General features: G+C 45.7%; 1 protein-coding gene and 1 long non-coding RNA gene across 2 annotated transcripts in view; one reads left to right on the top strand and one right to left on the bottom strand.

The window, feature by feature from the left end:
- The window catches only part of coro7 (coronin 7), a 227,002-nt gene that overhangs the window by 52,760 nt on the left and 148,490 nt on the right, over nucleotides 1-25,752 (bottom strand). The window contains exons 20-23 of the mRNA XM_073060075.1: nucleotides 20,939-21,043; nucleotides 20,718-20,803; nucleotides 16,825-16,966; nucleotides 15,111-15,200 (exon numbers count right to left, since the gene is read on the bottom strand). Coding sequence (XP_072916176.1) covers nucleotides 15,111-15,200; nucleotides 16,825-16,966; nucleotides 20,718-20,803; nucleotides 20,939-21,043 — 423 coding nt within the window. The remainder of the gene's footprint in view (nucleotides 1-15,110; nucleotides 15,201-16,824; nucleotides 16,967-20,717; nucleotides 20,804-20,938; nucleotides 21,044-25,752) is intronic.
- Nucleotides 1-25,752, top strand: part of LOC140735246 (uncharacterized) — a 110,197-nt gene that overhangs the window by 81,803 nt on the left and 2,642 nt on the right. The gene's annotated exons all lie outside the window — the stretch shown is intronic.

Below are 25,752 nucleotides of genomic sequence, written 5' to 3'. Positions count from 1 at the left end.
CAGTCAGTTCGGATTGGCAACATCTCCTTCATGATCCACATTGGTGCAGGTACACCATGACTGTGTGCTTAGACCCTTGCTCTACTCATATGGCTAAGCACAGAATACAGAAGGAGACCGAAAAGCTGGCTGAGTGGTATAATAACAACAACCTCTCACTCAATGTCAGCAAGACCAAGGAACTGATTATAGACTTCAGGAGAGGAAAACTAGAGGTCCATGCGCCACTCCTCATTGGGGCATCAGAGGTGGAGAGGGTTAGCAATTTTAAATTCCTGGGTGTAACTATTTTAAAGGGTCTGTCCTGGAAACAGCACGCAAGCCTTCCTTACAAGGCTGCTGAGATTTGGCATGACATCTAAAATGTTGACAAACCTCTAGAGATGTGTAGTGGAGAGTGTATTGACTAGATGCATCACAGCCTGCTATGGAAACACCAAAGCCTTTGGAATATCCTACAAAAGGTAGTGAATTTGGCCCAGTACATCATGGGTAAAGCCCTCCCAACCATTGAGCACATCTATATGAAACACTGTCGTAGGAAAGCAGCATCCAATCAGAGGTCCCCTCCATCCAGGTCATGCTCTCTTCTCACTGCTGTCATCAGGAAAAGGTACAGAAGCTCAGGACTTGCACCACCAGGTTCAAGAACAGTTACTACCCCTCAACCATCAGGCTCTTGAACAAAAGCAGTTAACTACACTCACTTGCCCATCCATTGAGAAGTTCCCACAGCCAATGATCTTACTTTTCGGGACTCTTTATCTCATGTTCTCATCAGTTATTGCTATTAATTTATATTTGTATTTGCAGAGTTTGTTGTCTTCTGCACTCTGGTTGATCTTTCATTGATCCTGTTATAGTTACTATTCTATAGATTTGCTGAGTATGCTGCAGGAAAATGAATCTCAGAGTTGTATATGGTGACATATATGTACATAAATTATAAAATTACTTTGAACTTTGAGCTTGGTCTCACCCAATCTCAGTAGAAGAAGCTACTTGCACTTACCCTACAGGTATCTATACCCCTCATAATTTTGTATACTTCTATTAGATCTCCTGTCATTCTCCTACGCTCTAGGGAATAAAGTCCTAACCTATTCAACATTTCCTTATAACTCAGGTCCTCAAGTCTCGGCAACATCCTCATAAATGTTCTCTGTACTCTTTTCACAGTACTCTCTGCACTGCTGTTCTGCAGGGGTATGTTTAGGGACCACTTCTTTTTATGCTATATGTCAATGATTTAGATGATGGAATAGATGTCTTTGTTGACAAGTTTGCAGATGATATGAAGATTGATGGAGGGGCAGGTAGTGTTGAGGAAACAGGCAGGCTGCATAAGAACTTAAACAGATTAGGAGAATGGGCAAGAAAGTAGCAAATGAATTATAATGTTGGAAAGTGCATAGTCATGCACTTTGGAAGTAGAAATAAATGTGCAAACTGTTTTCTAAATGGGGAGAAATTCCAAAAATCTGAGATGCAAAGGGACTTGGGAGTTCTAGTGCAGGATTCCCTAAAGGTTAACTTGCAGGTTGAGTTGGTGGTGAGGAAGGCAAATGCCATGTTAGCATTCATTTCAAGAGGTCTAGAATACAAGAGCAGGGATGTGATGCTGAGGCTTTATAAGACACTGGTGAGACCTCACCTTGAGTATTGTGAAGTTTTGTGCTCCTCATCTACGAAAAGATGAGCTGCCATTGGAGAGAGTCCAGAGGTGGTTCACAAGGATGATTCCAGGAATGAAAGGGTTATCATACGAGGAACGTTTGATGGCTCTGGGTCTGTATTCACTGGAATTTAGAAGGATGAGCAGGATCTCATTGAAACCTTTTGAACATTGAAAGGTCTAGACAGAGTAGACGTGGAAAAGATGTTTCCCATGGTGGGGGAGTCTAGAACAAGAGGGCACAGCCTCAGGATAGAGAGGCATCTATTTAAAACAGATATACAGAGAAATTTATTTAACCAGAGGGTGGTGAATTTGTGGAATTTGTTTTTACAGGCAATTGTGGAGGCCAGGCCATTGGGTGTATTAAGGCAGAGATTGATAGGTTCTTGATTGCACATGGCATCAAAGGTTACACAGAGAAGACTGGGGAGTGCGGCTGTGGAGGGGAAAAAAGGATCAGCCATGATTGAATGGCAGAGCAGACTTGATGGACCAAATGGTTAATTCTGCTCCTGTGGTCTTTCAATCTTATTAATATCTTTCCTGTATGTAGGTGACCAGAATTGCACACAATGGATGAATTCACAAGTATTTTTTGTCAGTCTTCACTGAGGAAGACAGTATGCCAGACATTCAAGAGTGTCAATGTGCAGAAGTGAGTCTGGGTGCCTCAAACGCCATTCATAAATTTGCCAATTCTGCAACTATTGTTGGCATCAGTTCAGATGGTAATGAAGTGTACAGGAGTGGGATAGATCAGCTCGTTGTGTAGTGTCAAAACAACAATCTTGCATACAGTGGATGAAGGGAAGGCAGTGGATGTTGTCTACATGGACTTCAGTAAGGCCTTTGACAAGGTCCCACATGGGACGTTAGTTAGGAAGATTCATTCGCTAGGTATACATGGTGAGGTAGTAAATTGGATTAGACATTGGCTCAATGGAAGAAGTTAGAGAGTGATAGTGGAGGATTGCTTCTCTGAGTGGAGGCCTGTGACTAGCGGTGTGCCACAGGGATCGTTGCTGGGTCCATTGTTATTTGTCATCTATATCAATGATCTGGATGTTAATGTGGTAAATTGGATCAGCGAATTTGCTGATGATACAAAGATTGGAGGTGTAGTGGACAGTGAGAAAGATTTTCAAAGCTTGCAGAGGGATTTGGACCAGCTGGAAAAATGGGCTGAAAAATGGCAGATGGAGTTTAATGCAGACAAGTGTGAGGTATTGCACTTCGGAAGGTCAACCCAGGGTAGAACATACAAAGTAAATGGTAGGACATTGAGAAGTGCAGTAGAGCAGAGGGATATGGGAATACATAATTCCCTAAAAGTGGCATCACAGGTAGATAGGGTAGTAAAGAGAGCTTTTGGCACATTGGCCTTTATAAATCAAAGTACTGAGTTTATAAGAGTTGGAATGTTATGGTGAGGTTGTATAAGACATTGGTGAGGCTGAATTTGGAGTATTGTGTGCAGTTCTGGTCACCTAATTACAGGAAGGATATTAATAAGGTTTAAAGAGTGCAGAGAAGGTTTACAAGGATGTTGCCGGGACTTGAGAAACTGAGTTACAGAGAAAGGTTGAATGAGTTAGGAATTTATTCCCTGGAGCATAGAAGAATGAGGTGAGATTTGATAGAGGTGTATAAAATTATGATGGGTATAGATAGAGTGAATGCAAGCAGGCTTTTTCCAGAGGCTAGGGGAGAAAAAAACCAGAGGACATGGGTTAAGGGTGAAGGGGGAAAGTTTAAAGGGAACATTGGGTGGGGTTTCTTCACACAGAGAGTGGTGGGAGTGTGGAATGAGCTGCCAGTTGAAGTGGTGAATGCAGGCTCACTTTTAACATTTAAGAACAGGTACCTGGATGAGAGAGGTATGGAAGGATATGGTCCAGCTGCAGGTCAGTGGGACTAGGCAGAAAAATGGTTCGGCACAGCCAAGAAGGGCCAAAGGGCCTGTTTCTGTGCTGTAATGTTCTATGGTTCTAATACTCCAAATTAGGCTTCACCAATATCTTATAATCTTTCAGAGGCAGTACCTCAAGAAACCAGCATCCATCATTAAGGACCCTCACCATCCAGGACATGCCCTGTTTGCATTAATACCATCAGACAGGAATGGACAGGAGGAGGAGTATAGGAAACTGATACAGGACTTTGTGATATGGTGCAACTCAAACTACCTGCGTCTCAATATCACCAAGACCAAGGAGATGGTGGTGGACTTTAGGAGATCTAGGCCTCATATGGAGCCAGTGATCATTAATGGAGAATGTGTGGAGCAGGTTAAGACCTACAAGTATCTGGGAGTACAGTTAGACGAGAAGCTAGACTGGACTGCCAACACAGATGCCTTGTGCAGGAAGGCACAGAGTCGAATGTACTTCCTAAGAAGGTAGGCGTCATTCAATGTCTGTAGTGAGATGCTGAAGATGTTCTATAGGTCAGTTGTGGAGAGCGCCCTCTTCTTTGTGGTGGCGTGTTGGGGAGGAAGCATTAAGAAGAGGGACGCCTCACGTCTTAATAAGCTGGTAAGGAAGGCGGGCTCTGTCGTGGGCAAAGTACTGGAGAGTTTAACATCGGTAGCTGAGCGAAGGGCGCTGAGTAGGCTACGGTCAATTATGGATAACTCTGAACATCCTCTACATAGCACCATCCAGAGACAGAGAAGCAGTTTCAGCGACAGGTTACTATCGATGCAATGCTTCTCAGACAGGATGAAGAGGTCAATACTCCCCAATGCCATTAGGCTTTACAATTCTACCGCCAGGACTTAAGAACTTTTTAAAGCTATTATTAATGCTTTTTGAGATGGTGATTTAGATGCATATCATATTTTTTTTTACTGAGTTAAGTATTGTATGTAATTAGTTTTGCTACAACAAGTGTATGGGACATTGGAAAAAAGTTGAATTTCCCCATGGGGATGAATAAAGTATCTATCTATCTATCTATCAGACATGTGGTACAGGAGCCCGAAGTCTCACACTCAATGATGCAAGAAGAGCTTCTTCCCCTCCACCATCAGATTTCTGAACACTCCAGAGCAATGCAGTGTATCATCTACAAAAATATTGCATTGTGTCCTTTAAGCAGGACAACCTTTTATATGTGCTCATTCTTCACTGTGTAACCTTGCTCCTAATAAACTACCCTGAAGAGAATCAGATAGACCCATGGTCTTACCTTAATGTTTACATAAGAGAGAGTGGTGAGTGCATGGAATGGGCTGCCGGCAACAGTAGTGGAGGCGGTTACGATAGGGTCTATTAAGAGACTCCTGGATAGGTACATTGAGCTTAGAGAAATAGAGGGCTATGGGTAACCCTAGGTAATATCTCAGGTAAGGACATGTTTCGCACAGCTTTGCAGACCGAAGGGCCTGTATTGTGCTGTAGGTTTTCTATGTCTCTATAACTCCAATAATTAGAATCAGGACAGAGTCAACCTGTCCGCCCTTCCACTGCTCCAATTCTGTAGTGCCTTCACCACACAGCCCCCATGTAACTGTGACTGACTACTGTCCGCATGAATTGAGGCCACGAAGTACACCCTCAAAAACTCTCATCTTCAGACATCGACCTTTATTAAAACACACAAAATGCTGGAGGAACTCAGCAGGTCAGGCAGCATCTACGGAGAGGAAGCAACAGTACGTTTCGGGCCGAGACCTTTCATTAGGACCTCAGCCCAAAACATCAACTGCTTGTTCCCTCCACCTGCTTAGTGTGTGTGTTACTCTGGATTTCCAGCGACTGCAGAATCTCCTGTGCTTACCAACCTTTATTTTAGGAAACATAAGGATAAATATCTAAGAACCAGAGAAATAGAGGCCATCAAGTCCTGACCTACAGCTTCCATTCAACCCATCAACACTCCTGCCTGACCTCCTGGTTCTACTTGTGAGGATGCATTGCTCTGATCATCCTCCATGCAGAGCATGGAGCAGCCATACTCTTGGTTCCTCAGTACTGGCAACCGGCGCACCAATCTTGAGTTAGAGAGCTCCGAGAGAGGAGGTGGTGCCCAGGTCCGGGAGCGAAGCTTAAAAGGGGAAAGCTTCGTGGGAACTTGGCTATAACCGGCGCACCAATCGTGAGTTAGAGAGCTCCGAGAGAGGAGGTGGTGCCCAGGTCCGGGAGCGAAGCTTAAAAGGGGAAAGCTTCGTGGGAACTTGGCTATAACCGGCGCACCAATCGTGAGTTGAAGAGCAGGGAAGGTTCAGGTATAAAAGGGAGACACTGCCCAGCAGAGCAGTCATCAAAGGAGGGGTCTGAGGCAGAGTGGTAGGGCTCTGGCTCATTCGGGCTTCAGCGAGGTAAGTGATTCGGTGGACTTTGTTCTTTTCCCCTCTAGCATTTTTTCCCATTGGAATAGTGAGCATGTCTATAGATAGATAGATAGATAGATAGATAGATAGATAGATACTTTATTCATCCCCATGGGGAAATTCAACTTTTTTTTTCCAATGTCTCATACACTTGTTGTAGCAAAACTAATTACATACAATACTTAACTCAGTAAAAAATATGATATGCATCTAAATCACTATCTCAAAAAGCATTAATAATAGCTTTTAAAAGGTTCTTAAGTCCTGGCGGTTGAATTGTAAAGCCTAATGGCATTGGGGAGTACTTTGCTCTGGGTGTCAGATGTGTGAATCCTGGGAATTTTCCAGTCTCCCAGGTGGCCACATCTGTGCCAGGTGCACTGAGATGCAGCTCCTGAGAGACCGTGTTAGGGATCTGGAGCTGTGGCTTGATGACCTACAGCTTATTAGGGAAAGTGAGCAAGAGATAGCTAGGAGCTGCAATGAGTTAGTCACTCCGAGGCTACAGGAGTTAGATCAGTGGGTGACAGTCAGGGAGGCGAGGGGAAGAGCTCAGATAGTAGAGAGCACCCCTGTGGCCATCCCCCTCAGTAATCGTTATCTCATTTTGCATGTTGTTGAGTGGGGTGACCTGACACAGGATGACCACAGTGATCAGGTCTCTGGCACTGAGCCTGGTTCCGTGGTGCAGAAGGGAGAGAAGAAGATGAGGAATGTGGTAGTCATAGGGGATTCCATAGTGAGGGGAACAGACAGGAGGTTCGGTCAGCCTGATAGAGATACCCGCATGGTGTGCTGCCTCCCAGGTGCCAGGGTACGGGATGTCTCAGACTGGCTGTAGACTATTCTGAAAGGGGAGGGTGAACAGCCAAAAGTCTTGGTACACGTTGGTACCAATGACATAGATAGAAAAAGGGAGGAGGTCCTGAAGAGAGAATTTAGGGAGTTAGGTAGGAAGCCGAAAAGCAGGACCTCCAAGGTAGTAATCTCAGGATTGCTGCTTGCGCTACATGCTAACGAGCACAAGAACAGCATGATCAGGCATATTAACGTGTGGCTGAGAGACTGGTGTAGGGGGCAGGGCTTTGGGCTCCTGGATCATTGGGTCCTCTTCTGGGGGAGGTACAACCCGTACAAAAAGGACGGGTTACACCTGAACCCAAAGAGGTCCAATATTCTAGCAGGCAGGTTTAATAGAGCTGTTCGGGAGAGTTTAAACAAATCGCGAGTGGGATGGGAACCAGAGTGATAGGGCTGAGGAAGGGGAAAACAGAAATAAATCAAAGATAGCATGCAACAGAGATGATAGAAAAGACAGGTAGGTGATGAGGCATAATTACAGCCAGTGTGATGACTTACATGGCAACAGAGGCATGGTGGTGCAGTTAAAACAGAAAACAACAAATACTGGACTGAAAGTGTTAAATTTGAATGCACGCAGCATCAGAAATAAAATGGATGATCTTGAAATTCAGCTGCAGATTTAGCAAGTATGATGCTGTGGCCATCTCTGAAACTTGGCTAAAGGATGGCTGCCATTGGGAGCTGAACATCCATAGATATACGGTGCATCAGAAAGATAGGTTAGTAGGCAGAGGGGCTGGTGTGGCTCTGTGTATAAGAAATAATTTTAAATCATTAGAAAGGGATGACATAGGATCAGAAGGTATAGAGTCTCTATGGGTTGAGTTAAGAAATGGCAAGGGTAAAAGGACCCTAATAATAGTTGAATACAGGCCTCCAAACAGCAGTCGTATGTGGATCACAAATTACAGCAGGAGATGGAAAAGGCTTGTCAGAAGGGCAATGTCATGATAATCGTTGGGAGTTTTAACATGAAAGTAGATTGGGAAAACCAGGCCAGTACTGGACCTCGAGAGAGTATTTGTAGAATGTCTAAGGGATGGCTTTTCAGAACAGCTTGTTGTTGAGCCTACTAGGGGATCGGCTGTGCAATGATCCGGAGGTGATAAGAGAGCTTAAGGTTAAGGAACCCTTAGGGAACAATGATCACAAGATGAACAAGTTCACTTTGAAATTTGAGAAGGAGAAACTAAATTTCATTATGTCAGTATTTCAGTGGAATAAAGGAAATTACAATGGCATGAGAAGGAAACTGGCAAAGGTTGACTGGAAAGGGACACTAGCAGAAATGGCTGGAGTTTCTGCAAAAAATGAGGGAAGTTCAGGGCAGATATATTCCAAATAAGAAGAAGTTTTTGAATGGAAGAAGGACAGTACCGTGGCTGACAAGTGAAGTCAGAGCCAAAGTAAAGGGCATACAAGGAAGCCAAAGCTAGTGACAAGAAAGAGGATTGGGAAGCTTTTAAAAACTTGCAGAAGGAAACTCAGAAGGTCACTACGAAAGGAAGCTGGCGACTAAATCAAAGAAGATACTAAAAGCTTTTTAAGTATATAAAGGGTAAAAGAGAGTTGAGGGCAGATATAGAACATAGAAACATAGAAAACCTACAGCACAATACAGGCCCTTTGACCTACAGAGCTGAGCCAAACATGTCCTTACCTTAGAAATTACCTAGGGTTACCCATAGCCCTCTATTTTTCTGAGCTCCATGTACCTGTCTAGGAATTTCTTAAAAGATCCTACCATATCCGCCTCCACCACTGTTGCTGGCAGCCTATTCCACGCACTCACCACTCTCTGCGTAAAAATCTTACCCCTGACATCTCCTCTGTACCTACTTCCAAGCACCTTAAAACTGTGCCCTCTCATGCTAGCCATTCCAGCCCTGGGAAAAAGCCTCTGACCATCCACACAATCAATACTTCTCATCATCTTATACACCTCTATCAGGTCACCTCTCATCCTCCGTCGCTCCAAGGAGAAAAGGCCGAGTTCACTCAACCTATTCTCATAAGACATAATTGAGCACAGTACTCTAAGTGGGGTCTGACCAGGGTCCTATATAGCTGCAATATTATCTCTTGGCTCCTAAACTCAATCCCACGATTGATGAAGGCCAATGCACCGTATGCTTTCTTAACCACAAAGTCAATGTGCATAGCAGCTTTGAGTGTCCTTTGGACTCGGACCCCAAGATCCCTCTGATCCTCCACACTTGCAAGAGTCTTACCATTAATACTATATTCTGTCATCACATTTGACCTACCAAAATGAACCACCTCACACTTATCTGCATTGAACTCCATCTGCCACTTCTCAGCCCAGTTTTACATCCCATCAATGTCCTGCTGTATACTCTGACAGCCCTCCACACTATCCGCAACACCCCCAACCTTTGTGGCATCAGCAAATTTACTAACCCATCCCTCCACTTCCTCATCCAGGTAATTTATAAAAATCACGAAGAGTAAGGGTCCCAGAACAGATCCCTGAGGCACACCACTGGTCACCGACCTCCATGCAGAATATGACCCGTCTACAACCACTCTTTGCCTTCTGTGGGCAAGCCAATTCTGGATCTAGAAAACAAGGCCCCCTTGGATCCCATGCCTTCTTACTTTCTCAATAAGCCTTGCATGGGGTACCTTGTCAAATGTCCTGCTGAAATCCATATACACTACATCTACTGCTCTTCCTTCTTCAATGTGTTTACTCACATCCTCAAAAAATTCTATCAGGCTCGTAAGGCACGACCTGCCTTTGACAAAGCCATGCTGACTATTCTTAATCATATTATGCCTCTCCAAATGTTCATAAATCCTGCCTCTCAGGATCTCTCCATCAATTTACCAGCCACTGAAGTAAGACTCACTGGTCTGTAATTTCCTAGGCTATCACTACTCCCTTTCTTGATAATGGAACAACATCTGCAACCCTCCAATCCTCCAGAACCTCTCCTGTCCCCATTGATGATGCAGAGGCTCAGCAATCTCCTCCCTCACCTCCCACAGTAGCCTGGGGTACATCTTGTTCAGTCCTGGTGACTTATCTAACTTGATGCTTTCCAAAAGCTCCAGCACATCCTCTTTCTTAATGTCTACATGCTCAAGCTTTTCAGTCTGCTCTAAGTCATCCCTACAATCGCCAAGATCCTTTTCCATAGTGAATACTGAAGCAAAGTACTCATTAAGTACCTCTGCTATCTCCTCTGGTTCCATTTACACTTTTCCACTGTCACACTTAATTGGTCCTATTCTCTCACGTCTTATCCTCTTGCTCTTCACATACTTGTAGAATGCCTTGGGGTTTTCCTTAATCCTGTCTGCCAAAGCCTTCTCATGGCCCCTTCTGGCTCTCCTAATTTCATTCTTAAGGTCCTTCCTGCTAGCCTTATAATCTTCTAGATCTCTATCATTACCTAGTTTTCTGAACCTTTTGTAAGCTTTTCTTTTCTTCTTGACTAGATTTACAACAGCCTTTGTACACCACGGTTCATGTACCCTACCATCCTTTCCCCGTCTCATTGGAACGTACCTATGCAGAACTCCATGTAAATATCCCCTAACGTTTGCCACATTTCTTCCATACATTTCCCTGAGAACATCTGTTCCCAATTTATGCTTCCAAGTTCCTGCCTGATAGCCCATATTTCCCCTTATTCCAATTAAATGCTTTCCTAACTTGACTGTTCCTATCCCTCTCCAATACTATAGTAAAGGAGGTAGAATTGTGATCACTAGATCACATCGATAGGACCAATAGAAAATGACGCTGGAGATATTGTAATGAGAGGCACAGAGATGGCAGAGGAACTGAATGCATATTTTGCATCAGTCTTCACAGTGGAAGACATCTGCAGTATACCGAATATTCAAGAGTGTCAGGGAAATGAAATATGCGCAGTGAAAATTACAACTGAGAAGGTGCTCAGGAAGTTTAATGGTTTGAGGGTGGATAAATCTCATGGACCTGATGGAAAGCACCCTTGGGTTCTGAAGGAAGTAGCTGGAGAGATTGTGGAGGCATTAACAATGACCTTTCAAGAATCGATAGATTCTGGCATTGTACAGGATGACTGGAAAATTGCAAATGTTACTCCACTATTTAAGAAGGGTGGGAGGCAGCAGAAAGGAAACTATAGACCTGTTAGCTGACATCAGTGGTTGGGAAGTTACTGCAGTCAATTGTTAGGGATAAGATTACGGAGTACCTGGAGGTGCGTGACAAGATAGGCCAAAGCCAGCATGGTTTCCTGAAAGGAAAATCCTGCCTGACAAACCTACGGCAATTTTTTGAGGAAATTACAAGCAGGGTAGATAAAGGAGATGCAGTGGATGTGGAGTACTTGGATTTTCAGAAGGCCTTTGACAAGGTGCCGCACAGGAAGCTGCTTAGCGAAATAAGAGCCCATGGAATTGCAGGCAAGTTACTAGCATGGGTGGAGCATTGGTTAGATAGATAGATAGATAGATAGATAGATAGATACTTTATTCATCCCCATTGGGAAATTCAACATTTTTTCCAATGTCCCATACACTTGTTGTAGCAAAACTAATTACATACAATACTTAGCTCAGTAAAAATATGATATGCATCTAAATCACTCTCTCAAAAAGCATTAATAATAGCTTTTAAAAAGTTCTTAAGTAGTTTACTTAAATACATTAAATACAATCAACCCCGGCACTTTAACATATCTTACTCCTGGCGGTTGAATTGTAAAGCCTAATGGCATTGGGGAGTATTGACCTCTTCATCCTGTCTGAGGAGCATTGCATCGATAGCAACCTGTCGCTTGGCAGATTGGCAGAAATTAGAGAGTGGGAATAAAGGGATCCTATTTTGGCTGGCTGCTGGTTACCAGTGGAGTTCCACAGGGGTCGGTGTTGGGATCACTACTTTTCACAACTTTGGTCAAGGATTTGGACTATGGGATTAATGGATTTGTGGCTAAATTTGCCAATGATACAAAGATAGGTGGAGGAGTGGGTAGTGTTGAGGAAACAGAGAGCTTGCAGAGAGACTTAGATAGTTTAGGGAAATGGGCAAAGAAGTAGCAAATGAAATACAATGTTGGAAAGTGTATGGTCATGCACTTTGGTGGAAGAAATAAATGTGCAGACTATTATCTAAATGGAGAGAGAATTCAAAATGCAGAGATGCAAAGTGACTTGGAATCCTTGTGCAGGATACCCTAAAGGTTAACCTCCAGGTTGAGTCAGCGGTGAAGAAGACGAATGCAATGTTGGCATTCATTTCTAGAGGTGTATAATATAAGAGCAGGGATGTGATGGTGAGGCTCTATAAGGCACTCGTGAGACCACACTTGGAGTACTGTGTGCAGTTTTGGGCTCCTTATTTTAGAAGGGATATACTGACATTGGAGAGGGTTTGGAAAAAATTCATGAGAATTATTCCAGGAATGAAAGGGTTGCTGTATGAGGAACGTCTGGCAGCTCTTGGGCTGTATTCCCTGGAGTTCAAGAGAATGAGGGGGGATCTCATAGAAATATTACAAATGTTAAAAGGCCTGAACAGATTAGATATGGCAAAGTTATTTCCTGTGGTAGGGGATCTAGGACAAGAGGGCACATTTCAGGATTGAATGACATCCATTTAGAACTGAGATGCAGAGAAATTACTTTAGTCAGAGGATGGTAAATCTGTGGAGTTTGTTGCCACGAGTGGCTGTGGAGGCCAAGTCATTGGGTGTATTTAAGGCAGAAATAGATAGGTTCTTGATTAGCCAGGGAATCAAAGGGTATGGGGAAAAGGCAGGGAAGTAGGGATGACTAGAACAATTGGATCAGCCCAAGACTAAATGGCGGAGCAGACTCGATGGGCTGAATGGCCTACTTCTGCTCCTATATCTTATGGGTCCAGAGTGAGCCTATGATAAAGACTTAACAGACCGCACTTTGAGAAATATGATTATCTGGCTCTCCTCCTCCTACCTACGTACAGGCAGAGGCTAAAGAGCAAGGCTCCAAAAGTAAGGAAAACAAAGAGGTGGTCGTAGGAGGCAGAAGTGTAGCTACAGGATTGCTTTAAGTCAGTGGATTGGGTGATGTTCAAGGACTCATCAGTGGATCTGAATGAACATGTCACAGACTCTATAAAGTCAGCATGTACCCAGAAATCATTTAGAATATTCTCAGACCTAAAGTCCTGGATGAACCAAGAGATCTGCAATCTGTTGAGGGCCAGATCAGTGGCATTCTGGTCTGGCAACTAACTGCATTACAAAACATCCAGGTATGATCTCTGGAAAGCCATCTCACATGCAAAGTTGCAATTCTGGACCAAACTGAAGAATACTCGATAGCAGTGGCGAGGCTTGAATGTAATCACCTCTTACAAAGTAAAATCAAGTGACATAGGTGACAACAAGGTTTATCTCCCTGATGAGCTCAATGTCTTTTATGCTCCCTTTGACTGTCAAAACATGGAGACACCTTCACGGATTCCCACAACCCCCAATGACCCTGTGATTTCAGTTCCTGAGACCGACATGACAGCATCTTTCAGGAGGGTGAACCAAAGATAGCATCTGGTCCAGACAGTGTACCTGGCTGAGTACTGAAGATCTGTGCTGATCAATTGGCTGGCATCTTTAGCTTTTTGCTTTGGCAGTCTGAACTACCCACCTGCTTCAAGCAGGCTTTAATTATACTGGTGCTGAAGAAGAATGTGCTAACCTGACTCAATGACTATCATCTAGTGACACTTAATGAAGTGCTTAGAGAGGTTAGTGATGAAAAATATCAACTCCTGCCTGAGAAAATGACTTGGATCCATTTCAATTTGCCTACTGTCACATCAGGTCAACAGCAGTTGCCATTTCATTGGCTCTTCACTTAACCCTGGGACATTTGGACAGTAAGATACATATATTACGATCCTCTTCATGAACTACAGCTCTGCGTTCAATACTATCATCCCCTCAAAACTAATCAATAAGCTCCAAGACCTAGGCCTCAATACCTCCTTGTGCAATTGGATCTCTGGTCTCCTCACTTGCAGACCCCAGTCAGTTCAGATTGGCAACAGCATCTCTTCCACAATCTCCATCAACACAGGTGCATCACAGGGCTGTGTGCTCAGCCTCCTGCTCTACTCACTTTATACTTACGACTGTGTGGCTAAGCACAGCTCCAAAGGCATATTTAAGTTTGCTGATGAAACCACTGTTGTTGGCCGAATCAAAGGAGGTGACAAATCAGCATATAGGAGGGGGAATGAAAATTTGGCAGAGTGGTGCCAGCATAATAACTTCTCACTCAATGTCAGCAAAACCAAAGAGCACTTTATTGACTACAGGTGGAAACCGGGGGTCCATAAGCCAGTCCTCATCAGGGGATCAGAGGTAGAGAGGGTGAGCAACTTTAAATTCCTCAGTGTTATTATTTCAGAGGATCTGTCCTGGGTCCAGCATGTAACTGCCATTACAAAGAAGGCACAGTAGCATCCCTACTTTCTTAGAAGATTGCAAAGATTTGGCATGTCATCTAAAACTCTGACAGACATCTGTAGATGTGTGGTGGAGAGCATACCGACTGTTTGAATCACGGCCTGGTATAGAAACACCAATCCCCTTGAACAGAAAATCCTACAAAAAGTAATGGATATGGTCTAGAAGACCATCACAGGTAAAATCTTCCCCACCATTAAGCACATTTAGAAGGAACACTGTTGCAGGAAAGCAGCATCCATCATCAAGGACCCCACCATCTAGACCGTGCTCTCTTCTCACTGCTGCCAACAGGAAGAAGGTACAGGAGCCTCAGGACTCACACCACCAGGTTCAGGAACATTTATTACCCCTCAGACATCAGAGTCTTGAACCAGAGGGGTTAACTTCATCCAACTTCACTCGCCCCATTACTGAACTGGTCCCACAACCTATGGACTCACTTTCAAGGATGCTTCATCTCATGTTCCCTATATTTATTGCTTGTTTATTATTATTATTTTGTTTGGTTTTTTCCTTTCTGTATTTGCATGGCTTGTTGTCTCTTGCACATTGGTTATCTTTCTGTCTTGTTACGTGTGGTTTTTTATCGATTCTATTGTGTTTCTTTGTATTTCTTTGTATTTACTGTGAATGTCCACAAGAAAATGAATCTCAGGGTTGTATATGGTGACATATATGTACCTAAGTAACAAATTTCCTTTGAATTTTAGTCAGCTCTCAGTATCGTGCATCAGAGGCAGGTCAGTAATATTTCACTCACCTTGTGTGGTTTGGTAGAATTGAAGTTGCTGCATTGCAGGAAGTAGGGATCTTCAGACTGAAGATGGAAGACGTGGACCCTGGTATCACCCTGTGGCAATGTAGCAGCATTAGTGTTAAAGGAACATCACCAGTAAACCCACAAACCTGAGTCACCCATAGATGCCTACAGTCTGGTATCCAGCACTCAGTGGAGTGGTACCCAGCAGCAGGAGAAGAGGAGACCGGAGTGGGAAGGGAAGTGGCAGAGGGAGAGGGGTCACAGAAGTGGTGGTGGGGTAGAAGGAGGGAGGAGCAGGGAGGGGGAAGAGGAGAGAAAGCATGACAATCAGTTGCCAAGACAAGATGGGATGTACAGGATGGTTACTGTACAGGGACGCAAGGTAGTGTGGTGGTTAGTGTAATGCTTTAAGGCGCCAATTTAATTCCTGCCGCTGTCTTTAAGGAGTTTGTACATTCTCTCTGTGACCATGTGGATTTCTTTCGGGTGCTCTGATTTCCTCCCACATTCCAAAGGTAAGGGTTAAGTTTAGTGAGTTGTGGGCATGTTAAGTGGCACCAAAAGTTGGTGACATCTGCAGGCTGCCCGAGCACGGCCTCGGACTGCGTAGGACACTTTTCACTGTATGTTTCAATCATTTGAAGTACATAGAGTCATAAACCACTACAGCATGGAAGCAGGCCCTTTGGCCCATCTAGTCCATGCTGAACCATTGATCTGCCTTGTGCCATCGATCTACACCTGGACCATAGCTCTCAATACCCCTTTAAAGAAGGAGACCATTTGTCTATTCAGTTTGCACTGGTTCTCTGTAAAATAGCCCCACTTGTCGACTTTTGATTTTTCATTCTCATTCACAAGCTGTAAGGAGAGGATGGACAAACCTATGGTAGAAATATCAAATATGAAAGGACATGCGTTTAAGGTTGGGGGGGGGAGGTTGAAAGGAGATGTGTGGAGCTAGTGAGGTTGGAATGGTATTCTAGGGAAGCAGGTATACTGTAATAGAGGCATTAAGGCAGGGACATGACTATGCAGGGAATGGAAAGATATGAATTATGTGAATCATGCAGGTTTATTTATCACATGTGCATCAAAACATACAGTGAAATGTGTCATTTGTGTTTACAACCAATACACCCAAGGATATGCTGGTGCAACTCACAAGTGTCACCACACATTCTGGCACCAACACACCATTTCCACAGTGTTCAGCAGAACAACACAAGCAACAATAATAATGTACAACAAGACGAGCAAAACAAACCCTTTTCCACCCTCCTACCACTCACACACAGAAAGGTAGACCTCCAACCCCAGGGCAAACCACCTTTGCGTCTTTAGTTCTTGGCTTCAGTCTCACAGACATCAGGCCTGCAACCTCCAGTCCCTGGCCCAGACTCGCCAAGCTCTGGACATCGACCTTCCGGCTTTGCCCTCTGGATTCTGGAATTAACCTGGCATTGTGTTCAGCACAGACATCATGGGCTGAAGGGCATGACTGTTCTATGTTCTACAGCCTGCAAACTAATACTGTTCCCCTCTGTTAACCTCAGCTGAATCTGCTTTCCCAGTGACCCTGACAGTGTATTCCAGACCCCAGCCCCTTGCTGAATAGAAATGTGTTTCCTCACATCACTTTTGGAAACACTGGTCCCCATGTTCCCAAAACTGTGGTCACAGCAACAACCACAGCCCCACTCCCGGAACTGACCTTGCCAGTGAGATAGAGAATACTGGTGTCTTCATCGTAGAAGGGAATGAGTGTGGAAGGAGCTGCATCGATGTCAGCTGTTTCTATTGGTCCAGATGACAATGAATCCACGTTGTAGAGGTAGATCTGTCGTTCACCACGGCTGCAACACAGAGTACCAAGCATCAGGCTGAATCTTCAATAATCCATCCCTTACCAGGTCTAAGCACAGGAAAGAAGAAGCTGCAGGGAGTAGTTGTCTCTGCCCAGTACTTCACAGGTACATACCTCTCCACCATCGGCCGTATCTACAGGAGGCAAGATCCACCATCAAAGATCCCCACCATCCGGGCTATGCCATCTTCTCACAGTTACCACTGAGCCTGAAATCCTATCACCAGGTTTAGGAACAGTTCCTTCCCTTCAACCATTTGGTTCTTGAACCAAAGGACAACTATAGTTTAACAACACTATGACCACTCTAATCACTTAGCATGAAAATGGACTTTTTATACTAGTTGTGTGCTTTCTTGTACAAATTGTGTATAATCTTGGTTAATTTATGTTTTTCTTGTGAATACTGCTTCTCTGATGACCTCTGCCTGCGATGCTGCTGAAAGTAAGTTTTTAATTTCACCTGAGCACACATGGACTTGTGCAGATAACAATAAACCGGATTCAGACTATATCTGTGGTTTCAGTTCCCAAGGCTTAATATATTTTTTGTTCATTTATGATGATCTGGTTGGTCCTGATGTAGCCAGCATTTACTGCCTATCCCCAGTGGCCAGAATGGCTTGCTCCACACTTAGAGACAGCCACGTTGGTGAGCGTGGAGTCACACAGTAGACGGTACAATATTGTACAGTATTGTATAGTAGACAGTACATTATTTTTAATTACTATGTTATAATAGGAAATAGAAAAAATATAAGATGTGCAAAAAGAGAGCAGAATAGTGATGTAGTGTTCATGGGTTCATTGTCCAATCAGAAATCGGATGGTGGAGAGGAAAAAGCTGTTCCTGAAATGTTCAATGTGTGTCTTCATACTCTTGTGCCTCCTCCTTAATGGTGGCAATGAGAAGAGGGCATGTCCTGGGTGTTGGGGGAGTGGTCCTTTATGATTCCACAACCTATAGACTCACTTTCAAGAACCCTACAACTCTTGTTCTCAGTATTATTTATTTACTTTTTTTGTATTTGCATAGCTTATCTTCTTTTGCACATTGGTTTGTCAGTCTTCGCCTGTAGTTTTTCATTGATTCTATTGTATTTCTTTGTTCTATTGTGAGAAGTCTGCAAGAAAAGGAATCTCGGTGACATGTACATAATTCGATAATAAATTCACTTTGAACTTGATCTTTGGTGATGGATGCCATCTTCTTGAAGCATCACCTTTTGAAGATGTCCTCGACGCTGATTAGGCTTGTGCTGACTGACTCTACAACCTTTCCTACCACTTTCTGATCCTGTGCATTGGAGCCTCCATACCAGATGATGATGATGCAACCAGTCAGAATGCTCTCCACAGTACATCTGCAGAAATTTGTTAGAGTCTTTGGTGATTTACCAAATCTTCTGAAACTCCTATTAAAGTAAAAGCACTGGCATCGATTTTTGGCTTCAGAGATGTTGACCCTTTCTGCAAACTACAGACATGCAAGGCACAAAGAAGAGAAAATTTGCATATGCTGGAAATCCAAGCAACACACACACAATGCTGGAGAAAATCAGCAGGCCAGGCAGCATCTATGGGGAAAAAAGTATAGTTGATGTTTTGGGCTGAAACCCTTTGGCAGGACTGGAGAAAAAAAGCTGAGGAGTAGATTTGAAAGGTGGGGGAAGGGGAGAGAGGAACACCAGGTGGTAAGTGAAACCTGGAGGGGCAGGGATGAAGCAAAGATCTAGGAAGTTGATTGGTGAAAGAGACGGAGGCCATAGGAGAAAGAAAAAAGGGGGGGGGAGAAGGAGCACCATAGGGAGGCGATGGGTGGGCAAGGAGATAACATGAGAGAGGGACAAGGAGATGGACAATGGTGAGGTGGGGGGGGGAGAGGCATTACTGGAAGTTTGAGAAATTGATGTTCATGCCATCAGGTTGGAGGCTACCCAACCAGAATACAAGGTGTTGTTCCTAAGTGTGGCCTTGTCCCGACAGTGGAAGAGGCCATGGATGGATATATTGGAATGGGAATGGGAAGCGGAATTAAAATGGGTGGCCACTAGGAGATCCTGCTTGTTCTCACACGCTCTTGATCATTTCGAGGATTTCAGGTTCCCTGGCCCCCATCATTTTATTTTTACTATGGATGTCCAGTTCCTCTCCACCACCACTCTCCTCCATCTAGTGGAACTTGTCCTGACTCTAAGTAATTTCTCCTTTGCCTTCTCCCACTTCCTTCAAACAAAAGGGGTAGCCATGAGCACTCGCTATGCCTGCCTGTTTGTCGGCTCTGTGGAACAGTCTATGTTCCAAGCCTACACTGGTGACTGTCCCACGCTTTTCCTACGCTACATCGACGACTGCATTGCTACTGATTTCTGCACCCATGCTCAACTTGTCAATTTCATCCACTTTGCCTCCAACTTCCCCCCGCCCCCAAATTCACCAGATCCATTTCCAACACTTCCTTTCCCTTTCTTGATCTCACTGTCTCTATCTCTGGAGACAGCTTATCCACCGATATCTATTATAAACCAAGGAACTCTCACAGTTACATGGTCTATTTCTCGTCCCACCCTACTACTTGAAAAAACGCCATCACCTTCTCTCAATTCCTCCTGCCACTCAGGATGAGGCTTTTTATCCTAGAATGAAGGAGGTATCCACCTTTTTCAAAGAAAGGGGCTTCCCTTCCTCCATCATCAACACTACCTTCAACCGCATCTCTTCCATTTCACACACGTCCGTTCTTACCCCATCCTTCCGCCATGCTACCAGGGAGAGGGGTTCTCTTGTCCTCACCTACCACCCTACCAGTCTCCACATCCAGTTCATAATTCATCGAAACTTCCACTGCCTCCAAATGGATCCCACCACCAAATACACCTTCCAACCCCCCACTTTCTGCTTTCTGCAGGGATCTCTCCCTTAGTTACTCCCTTGTCCGTTAGTCCCTTCCCACCAATCTCCCTCCTGGCACTTATCCTTGCAAGTGGAACAAGTGCTACACCTGCCCTCACTACCATTCAGGACCCCAAACAGTCCTTCCAGGTGAGGCTACACTTCACCTGTGAATCTGTTGGGGTCATATACCGTGTTCGGTGCTCCCGGTGTGCCCTCATGTATATCAGTGAGAGCCGACATAGACTGGGAGACCGCTTCACTGAACATCTATGCTCCATCCGCCAGAACGAGCGGGATCTCCCAGTGGCCACCCATTTTAATTCCACTTTCCATTCCGATATGTCCATCTACGGCCGCCTCCACTTTTGGTATAAAGCCACACTTAGGTTGGAGGAACAACACGTTATATTCTGTTTGGGTAGCCTCCAACCTGATGGCATGAACATTGCTTTCTCAATAATCCAGTAATGCCTCCCCCCCCTTCACCATTGTCCATCCACTTGACCCTCTCTCATGTTATCTCCTTGCCCACCCATCGCCTCCCTCTGGTGCTCCTTCTCCACCCCCCATTTTTTTCTTTCTTCCATGGCCTCTGTCTCTTTCACCAATCAACTTCCTAACTCTTTGCTTCATCCTTCCCCCTCTAAGTTTCACCTATTGCCTGGCATTTCTCTCTCACCTCCCCCTATCTTTCAAATCTACTCTCTCAGCTTTTTTTGACCAGTCCTGCTGAAGGGTTTCATCCCAAAATGTAGACTGTACTTTTTTCCATAGATGAGACACGCAAGGCTTTACTTTCCTCCCAGACAATGTTTGATGTTGTCCAACCTTGACTTCATGCTTACCTGTTGAAGCCAGATACCAGCAGGTTACGCCCATGGCTCACCCACAAGATCCGTGCCCCTCGACTGCCCGCAGGACCTGGTCCTTTCTGCAAGACCCAAAAAGGAGTGTTAACAGAATTGGTTCAGGCATTGCCCATTCCTCCTGCATTGGGGATGCCGAGAAGACGGCAAAGTACAGGCTGAAGCAGAACCCACTGGGCTGGACGAGGTACGTTCCTTACCTGGATTGGGTCAGCCGATCGCCGAGGCTGGTACACTCGGACTTGACCATCTTTACTGACCGTTGCCAGATGCTGTCCATCTGGGCTCCACGCCAGGCTGAAGATCTGGTAGTAAAGAATAAATAATGGTAAAAACAGAGATAAGATTCAAGGTTGCTTAAAGTCTTTTCATGTACACAAGTGTAAAGGAGAACAAAATAACTGTGACTCCAAATCCAATGCATTACAAAAAAAACACGATAAAATAAAGAACACATTAATTAAAAATACATAAGCTGACTTAAATACATAAATTGATTGTATGTCCATAAAGTGACACTAGGCACAGGAACGCCTGTACATAAGGTGTCTGACGGGAAATGATAAAATAGTGGTGGTTGGGGTTGCGGAAGGGTGGGTTAGTGAGTGGAGGGGTGGGTTAGTGAGTGGAAGGGTGGGTTAGTGAGTGGAGGGGTGGGTTAGTGAGTGGAAGGGTGGGTTAGTGAGTGGAGAGGTGGGTTAGTGAGTGGAGGGGTGGGTTAGTGAGTGGAAGGGTGGGTTAGTGAGTGGAGGGGTGGGTTAGTGAGTGGAAGGGTGGGTTAGTGAGTGGAGGGGTGGGTTAGTGAGTGGAAGGGTGGGTTAGTGAGTGGAGGGGTGGGTTAGTGAGTGGAAGGGTGGGTTAGTGAGTGGAGGGGTGGGTTAGTGAGTGGAAGGGTGGGTTAGTGAGTGGAAGGGTGGGTTAGTGAGTGGAGGGGTGGGTTAGTGAGTGGAAGGGTGGGTTAGTGAGTGGAGGGGTGGGTTAGTGAGTGGAAGGGTGGGTTAGTGAGTGGAGGGGTGGGTTAGTGAGTGGAAGGGTGGGTTAGTGAGTGGAGGGGTGGGTTAGTGAGTGGAGAGGTGGGTTAGTGAGTGGAGGGGTGGGTTAGTGAGTGGAAGGGTGGGTTAGTGAGTGGAGGGGTGGGTTAGTGAGTGGAAGGGTGGGTTAGTGAGTGGAGGGGTGGGTTAGTGAGTGGAAGGGTGGGTTAGTGAGTGGAGGGGTGGGTTAGTGAGTGGAAGGGTGGGTTAGTGAGTGGAGGGGTGGGTTAGTGAGTGGAAGGGTGGGTTAGTGAGTGGAAGGGTGGGTTAGTGAGTGGAGGGGTGGGTTAGTGAGTGGAAGGGTGGGTTAGTGAGTGGAGGGGTGGGTTAGTGAGTGGAAGGGTGGGTTAGTGAGTGGAGGGGTGGGTTAGTGAGTGGAAGGGTGGGTTAGTGAGTGGAGGGGTGGGTTAGTGAGTGGAGGGGTGGGTTAGTGAGTGGAAGGGTGGGTTAGAGAATGGAGGGGTGGGTTAGTGAGTGGAAGGGTGGGTTAGTGAGTGGAGGGGTGGGTAAGTGAGTGGAAGGGTGGGTTAGTGAGTGGAGGGGTGGGTTAGTGAGTGGAAGGGTGGGTTAGTGAGTGGAGGGGTGGGTTAGTGAGTGGAGGGGTGGGTTAGTGAGTGGAAGGGTGGGTTAGAGAATGGAGGGGTGGGTTAGTGAGTGGAAGGGTGGGTTAGTGAGTGGAGGGGTGGGTTAGTGAGTGGAAGGGTGGGTTAGTGAGTGGAGGGGTGGGTTAGTGAGTGGAAGGGTGGGTTAGTGAGTGGAGGGGTGGGTTAGTGAGTGGAAGGGTGGGTTAGTGAGTGGAGGGGTGGGTTAGTGAGTGGAAGGGTGGGTTAGTGAGTGGAGGGGTGGGTTAGTGAGTGGAAGGGTGGGTTAGTGAGTGGAGGGGTGGGTTAGTGAGTGGAAGGGTGGGTTAGTGAGTGGAAGGGTGGGCTAGTGAGTGGAGGGGTGGGTTAGTGAGTGGAAGGGTGGGTTAGTGAGTGGAGGGGTGGGTTAGTGAGTGGAAGGGTGGGTTAGTGAGTGGAGGGGTGGGTTAGTGAGTGGAAGGGTGGGTTAGTGAGTGGAAGGGTGGGTTAGTGAGTGGAGTGGTGGGTCAGTGAGTGGAGGGGTGGGTCAGTGAGTGGAAGGGTGGGTTAGTGAGTGGAGGGGTGGGTTAGTGAATGGAGGGGTGGGTCAGTGAGTGGAGGGGTGGGTTAGTGAGTGGAAGGGTGGCTTAGTGAGTGGAGGGGTGGGTTAGTGAGTGGAAGGGTGGGTTAGTGAGTGGAGGAGTGGGTTAGTGAGTGGAGGGGTGGGTTAGTGAGTGGAGGGGTGGGTTAGTGAGTGGAAGGGTGGGTTAGTGAGTGGAGGGGTGGGTTAGTGAGTGGAAGGGTGGGTTAGTGAGTGGAAGGGTGGGTTAGTGAGTGGAGGGGTGGGTCAGTGAGTGGAGGGGTGGGTCAGTGAGTGGAAGGGTGGGTTAGTGAGTGGAGGGGTGGGTTAGTGAATGGAGGGGTGGGTCAGTGAGTGGAGGGGTGGGTTAGTGAGTGGAAGGGTGGCTTAGTGAGTGGAGGGGTGGGTTAGTGAGTGGAGGGGTGGGTTAGTGAGTGGAGGAGTGGGTTAGTGAGTGGAGGGGTGGGTTAGTGAGTGGAGGGGTGGATTAGTGAGTGGAAGGGTGGGTTAGTGAGTGGAGGGGTGGGTTAGTGAGTGGAAGGGTGGGTTAGTGAGTGGAGGGGTGGGTTAGTGAGTGGAAGGGTGGGTTAGTGAGTGGAGGGGTGGGTTAGTGAGTGGAGGGGTGGGTTAGTGAGTGGAGGAGTGGGTTAGTGAGTGGAGGGGTGGGTTAGTGAGTGGATGGGTGGGTTAGTGAGTGGAGGTGTTGATCAGCCTCACTGTTTGGGGAAAGTAACTTCTCTTGAGTCTGGCCATCCTGGTATGGATGCTACATAGCCTCCTCCCTGATGGGAGGGAGACAAACAGTCCATCAGCGGGGGGGGGGGGGGGGGGTGGAGTCTTCCGTGATGCTAGTGGCCCTTTTCCAGCACCATTCTGTATGTCTTTGATGGTTGGTAGGCTAGGGTGGTGATGCATTGGCCAGTCCTGACTTCCATTTGCAGTGTGGTTTCCGTACCACGTTGTGACGCAGCTTGCTAGGATACTCTCTACTGCGCTTTTATAGAAACAAGGGAGGAGAGTACACAGGATACCAGCACATGAACGAGGAGGATAGTGAAATAGCAAGAGAAAGCGAACAAACGGATGTGGGAGAGGAAGAGGGAGTGTGTGAGAGAATGGAGAGGAGGAAGAATCAAGCCTGGAGTTCATCTGGAATGTGGGTCCCATCATTGGCTGGTGCGGGGGTCAATAACAAAACTGGAAGCTGAAGCCTGGTGGCTGAACTGGAGGCCTGTCCTGCAATTGGAGGTCTGTCCGTGTGTATTGGTGGGAGCGAGGGACAGACCTTGTTTTGCTGATGTGGTTTTGTTGCTTGTGTTCTGAGAAGGTCGTGGGCAGGCTGTGTCAGCACTGGAATGTATGGCAACACTTGTGGGCTGCTCCCAACATACGTGCAATTCTAGTCACCTACCTACAGGAAAGATATCAATAAGATTGAAAGGATCCAGAGACAATGTACAAGGACGTTGTCAGGATTTGAGGACCTGAGTTATAGGGAAAGATGGAATAAATTAGGACTTTATTACCAGGAATGCAGAAGAATGAGGGGAGATTCCATTGAGGACTACAAAATTATGAAGGGGACACAGGCAAGGTAAATGCAAGCAGGCTTTCTCCACTGAAACTGGATGAAACTACCACCAGAGATCATAGGTTAAAGGCAAAAGGTTAAATATTTGAGGGGAACCTGAGTGGGGAGTTCTTCACTCAGAAGGTGGTGAGAATGTAGAACAAGCTGCGAGCGGAAGTGGTGGGTGTGAGCTCAATTTCAAAATTTAAGAGGAATTTGTAGAAGTACATGGATGGGAGGAGTATGGAGGGCTATGGTCCAGGCGCAGGGTGATGGGATTAGGCAGATTAATAGTTCAGCATGGACTAGATGGGACAAAGGGCCTGTTCTGTCTTGTTCTTCTCTATGACTGTTAATGCAAACAATGCATTTCACTGAAGGAGGAGGACAACTAAATGATCAGATTTCCCATAATGCGGTCCAGGAATCAAACGGTAGGCGTTCCTTATGGTAGAATAGCAGTAGGCGAATGTCTTGGGACCCCTGGTGCTGCAGGTGATAATGTTGTATAGGAGAATATCAGAGGTAAGGTTCTTACAGAGAGTAGTTCTGTCAGGGATGGTGGTAGAGGCAGATACTTTTGGGGCATTTAATAGACTCTTAGATAGACACATGGACGGAAGGCTATGTAAGAGGGAAGGGTTAGATTGATAATAGAGTAGGGTAAAAGGGCCTGTACTGTACTGTAATGTTCCATGTTCCATTAAGTGAAATGGTACAAGAGAAATAAGTCACAAGCACAGGAGAATGTTGCTTCGAAACATTGATTAGTGACAGCAACGTGGGCTGATAAGCTCCACTGCACTAGGCCACATCACTCTTGTCTTTACACAGCTAAAGTAAAGCAAACAGGAGGTGTCTACAGTCATGGCTGCCCACAGTTTTACATTCATCGAGTAAACTTCCAATAATCTGCATATCCTGATGGTTTGGCTCAGTCTTTGGTCTGGAATGTGAACCAGGAGTGGAGAGTGTGATCTGGAACTGGGTTTGGGGTCTGGCACACTGAGTCAAAGTCAGACACACAAGTACGTGTGTACACGTGCAATGAAAAACTTGTAGCAGCAGTGCAGGCACAGAGCATCAGACAAGCAGCATTCACAAGAAAAACAAAAACTAAACAAAATTATCCACAGTTTTTACAAGAAAGAACACAATCAGAACAAAATAAAGTCTGTTTTACTGCAGAATGGTCACAGTGTTGCTAAACTGGGTGATGAGGGTTTTGCCAGTTGGCTCAGGCACTGAACGGTCGAAGGGAAGTAGCAGAAAC

Source organism: Hemitrygon akajei, chromosome 11 (assembly GCF_048418815.1).
Source record: "Hemitrygon akajei chromosome 11, sHemAka1.3, whole genome shotgun sequence".
NCBI lineage: Eukaryota > Metazoa > Chordata > Chondrichthyes > Myliobatiformes > Dasyatidae > Hemitrygon > Hemitrygon akajei.
This window is presented reverse-complemented; position numbering and strand designations above follow the sequence as displayed.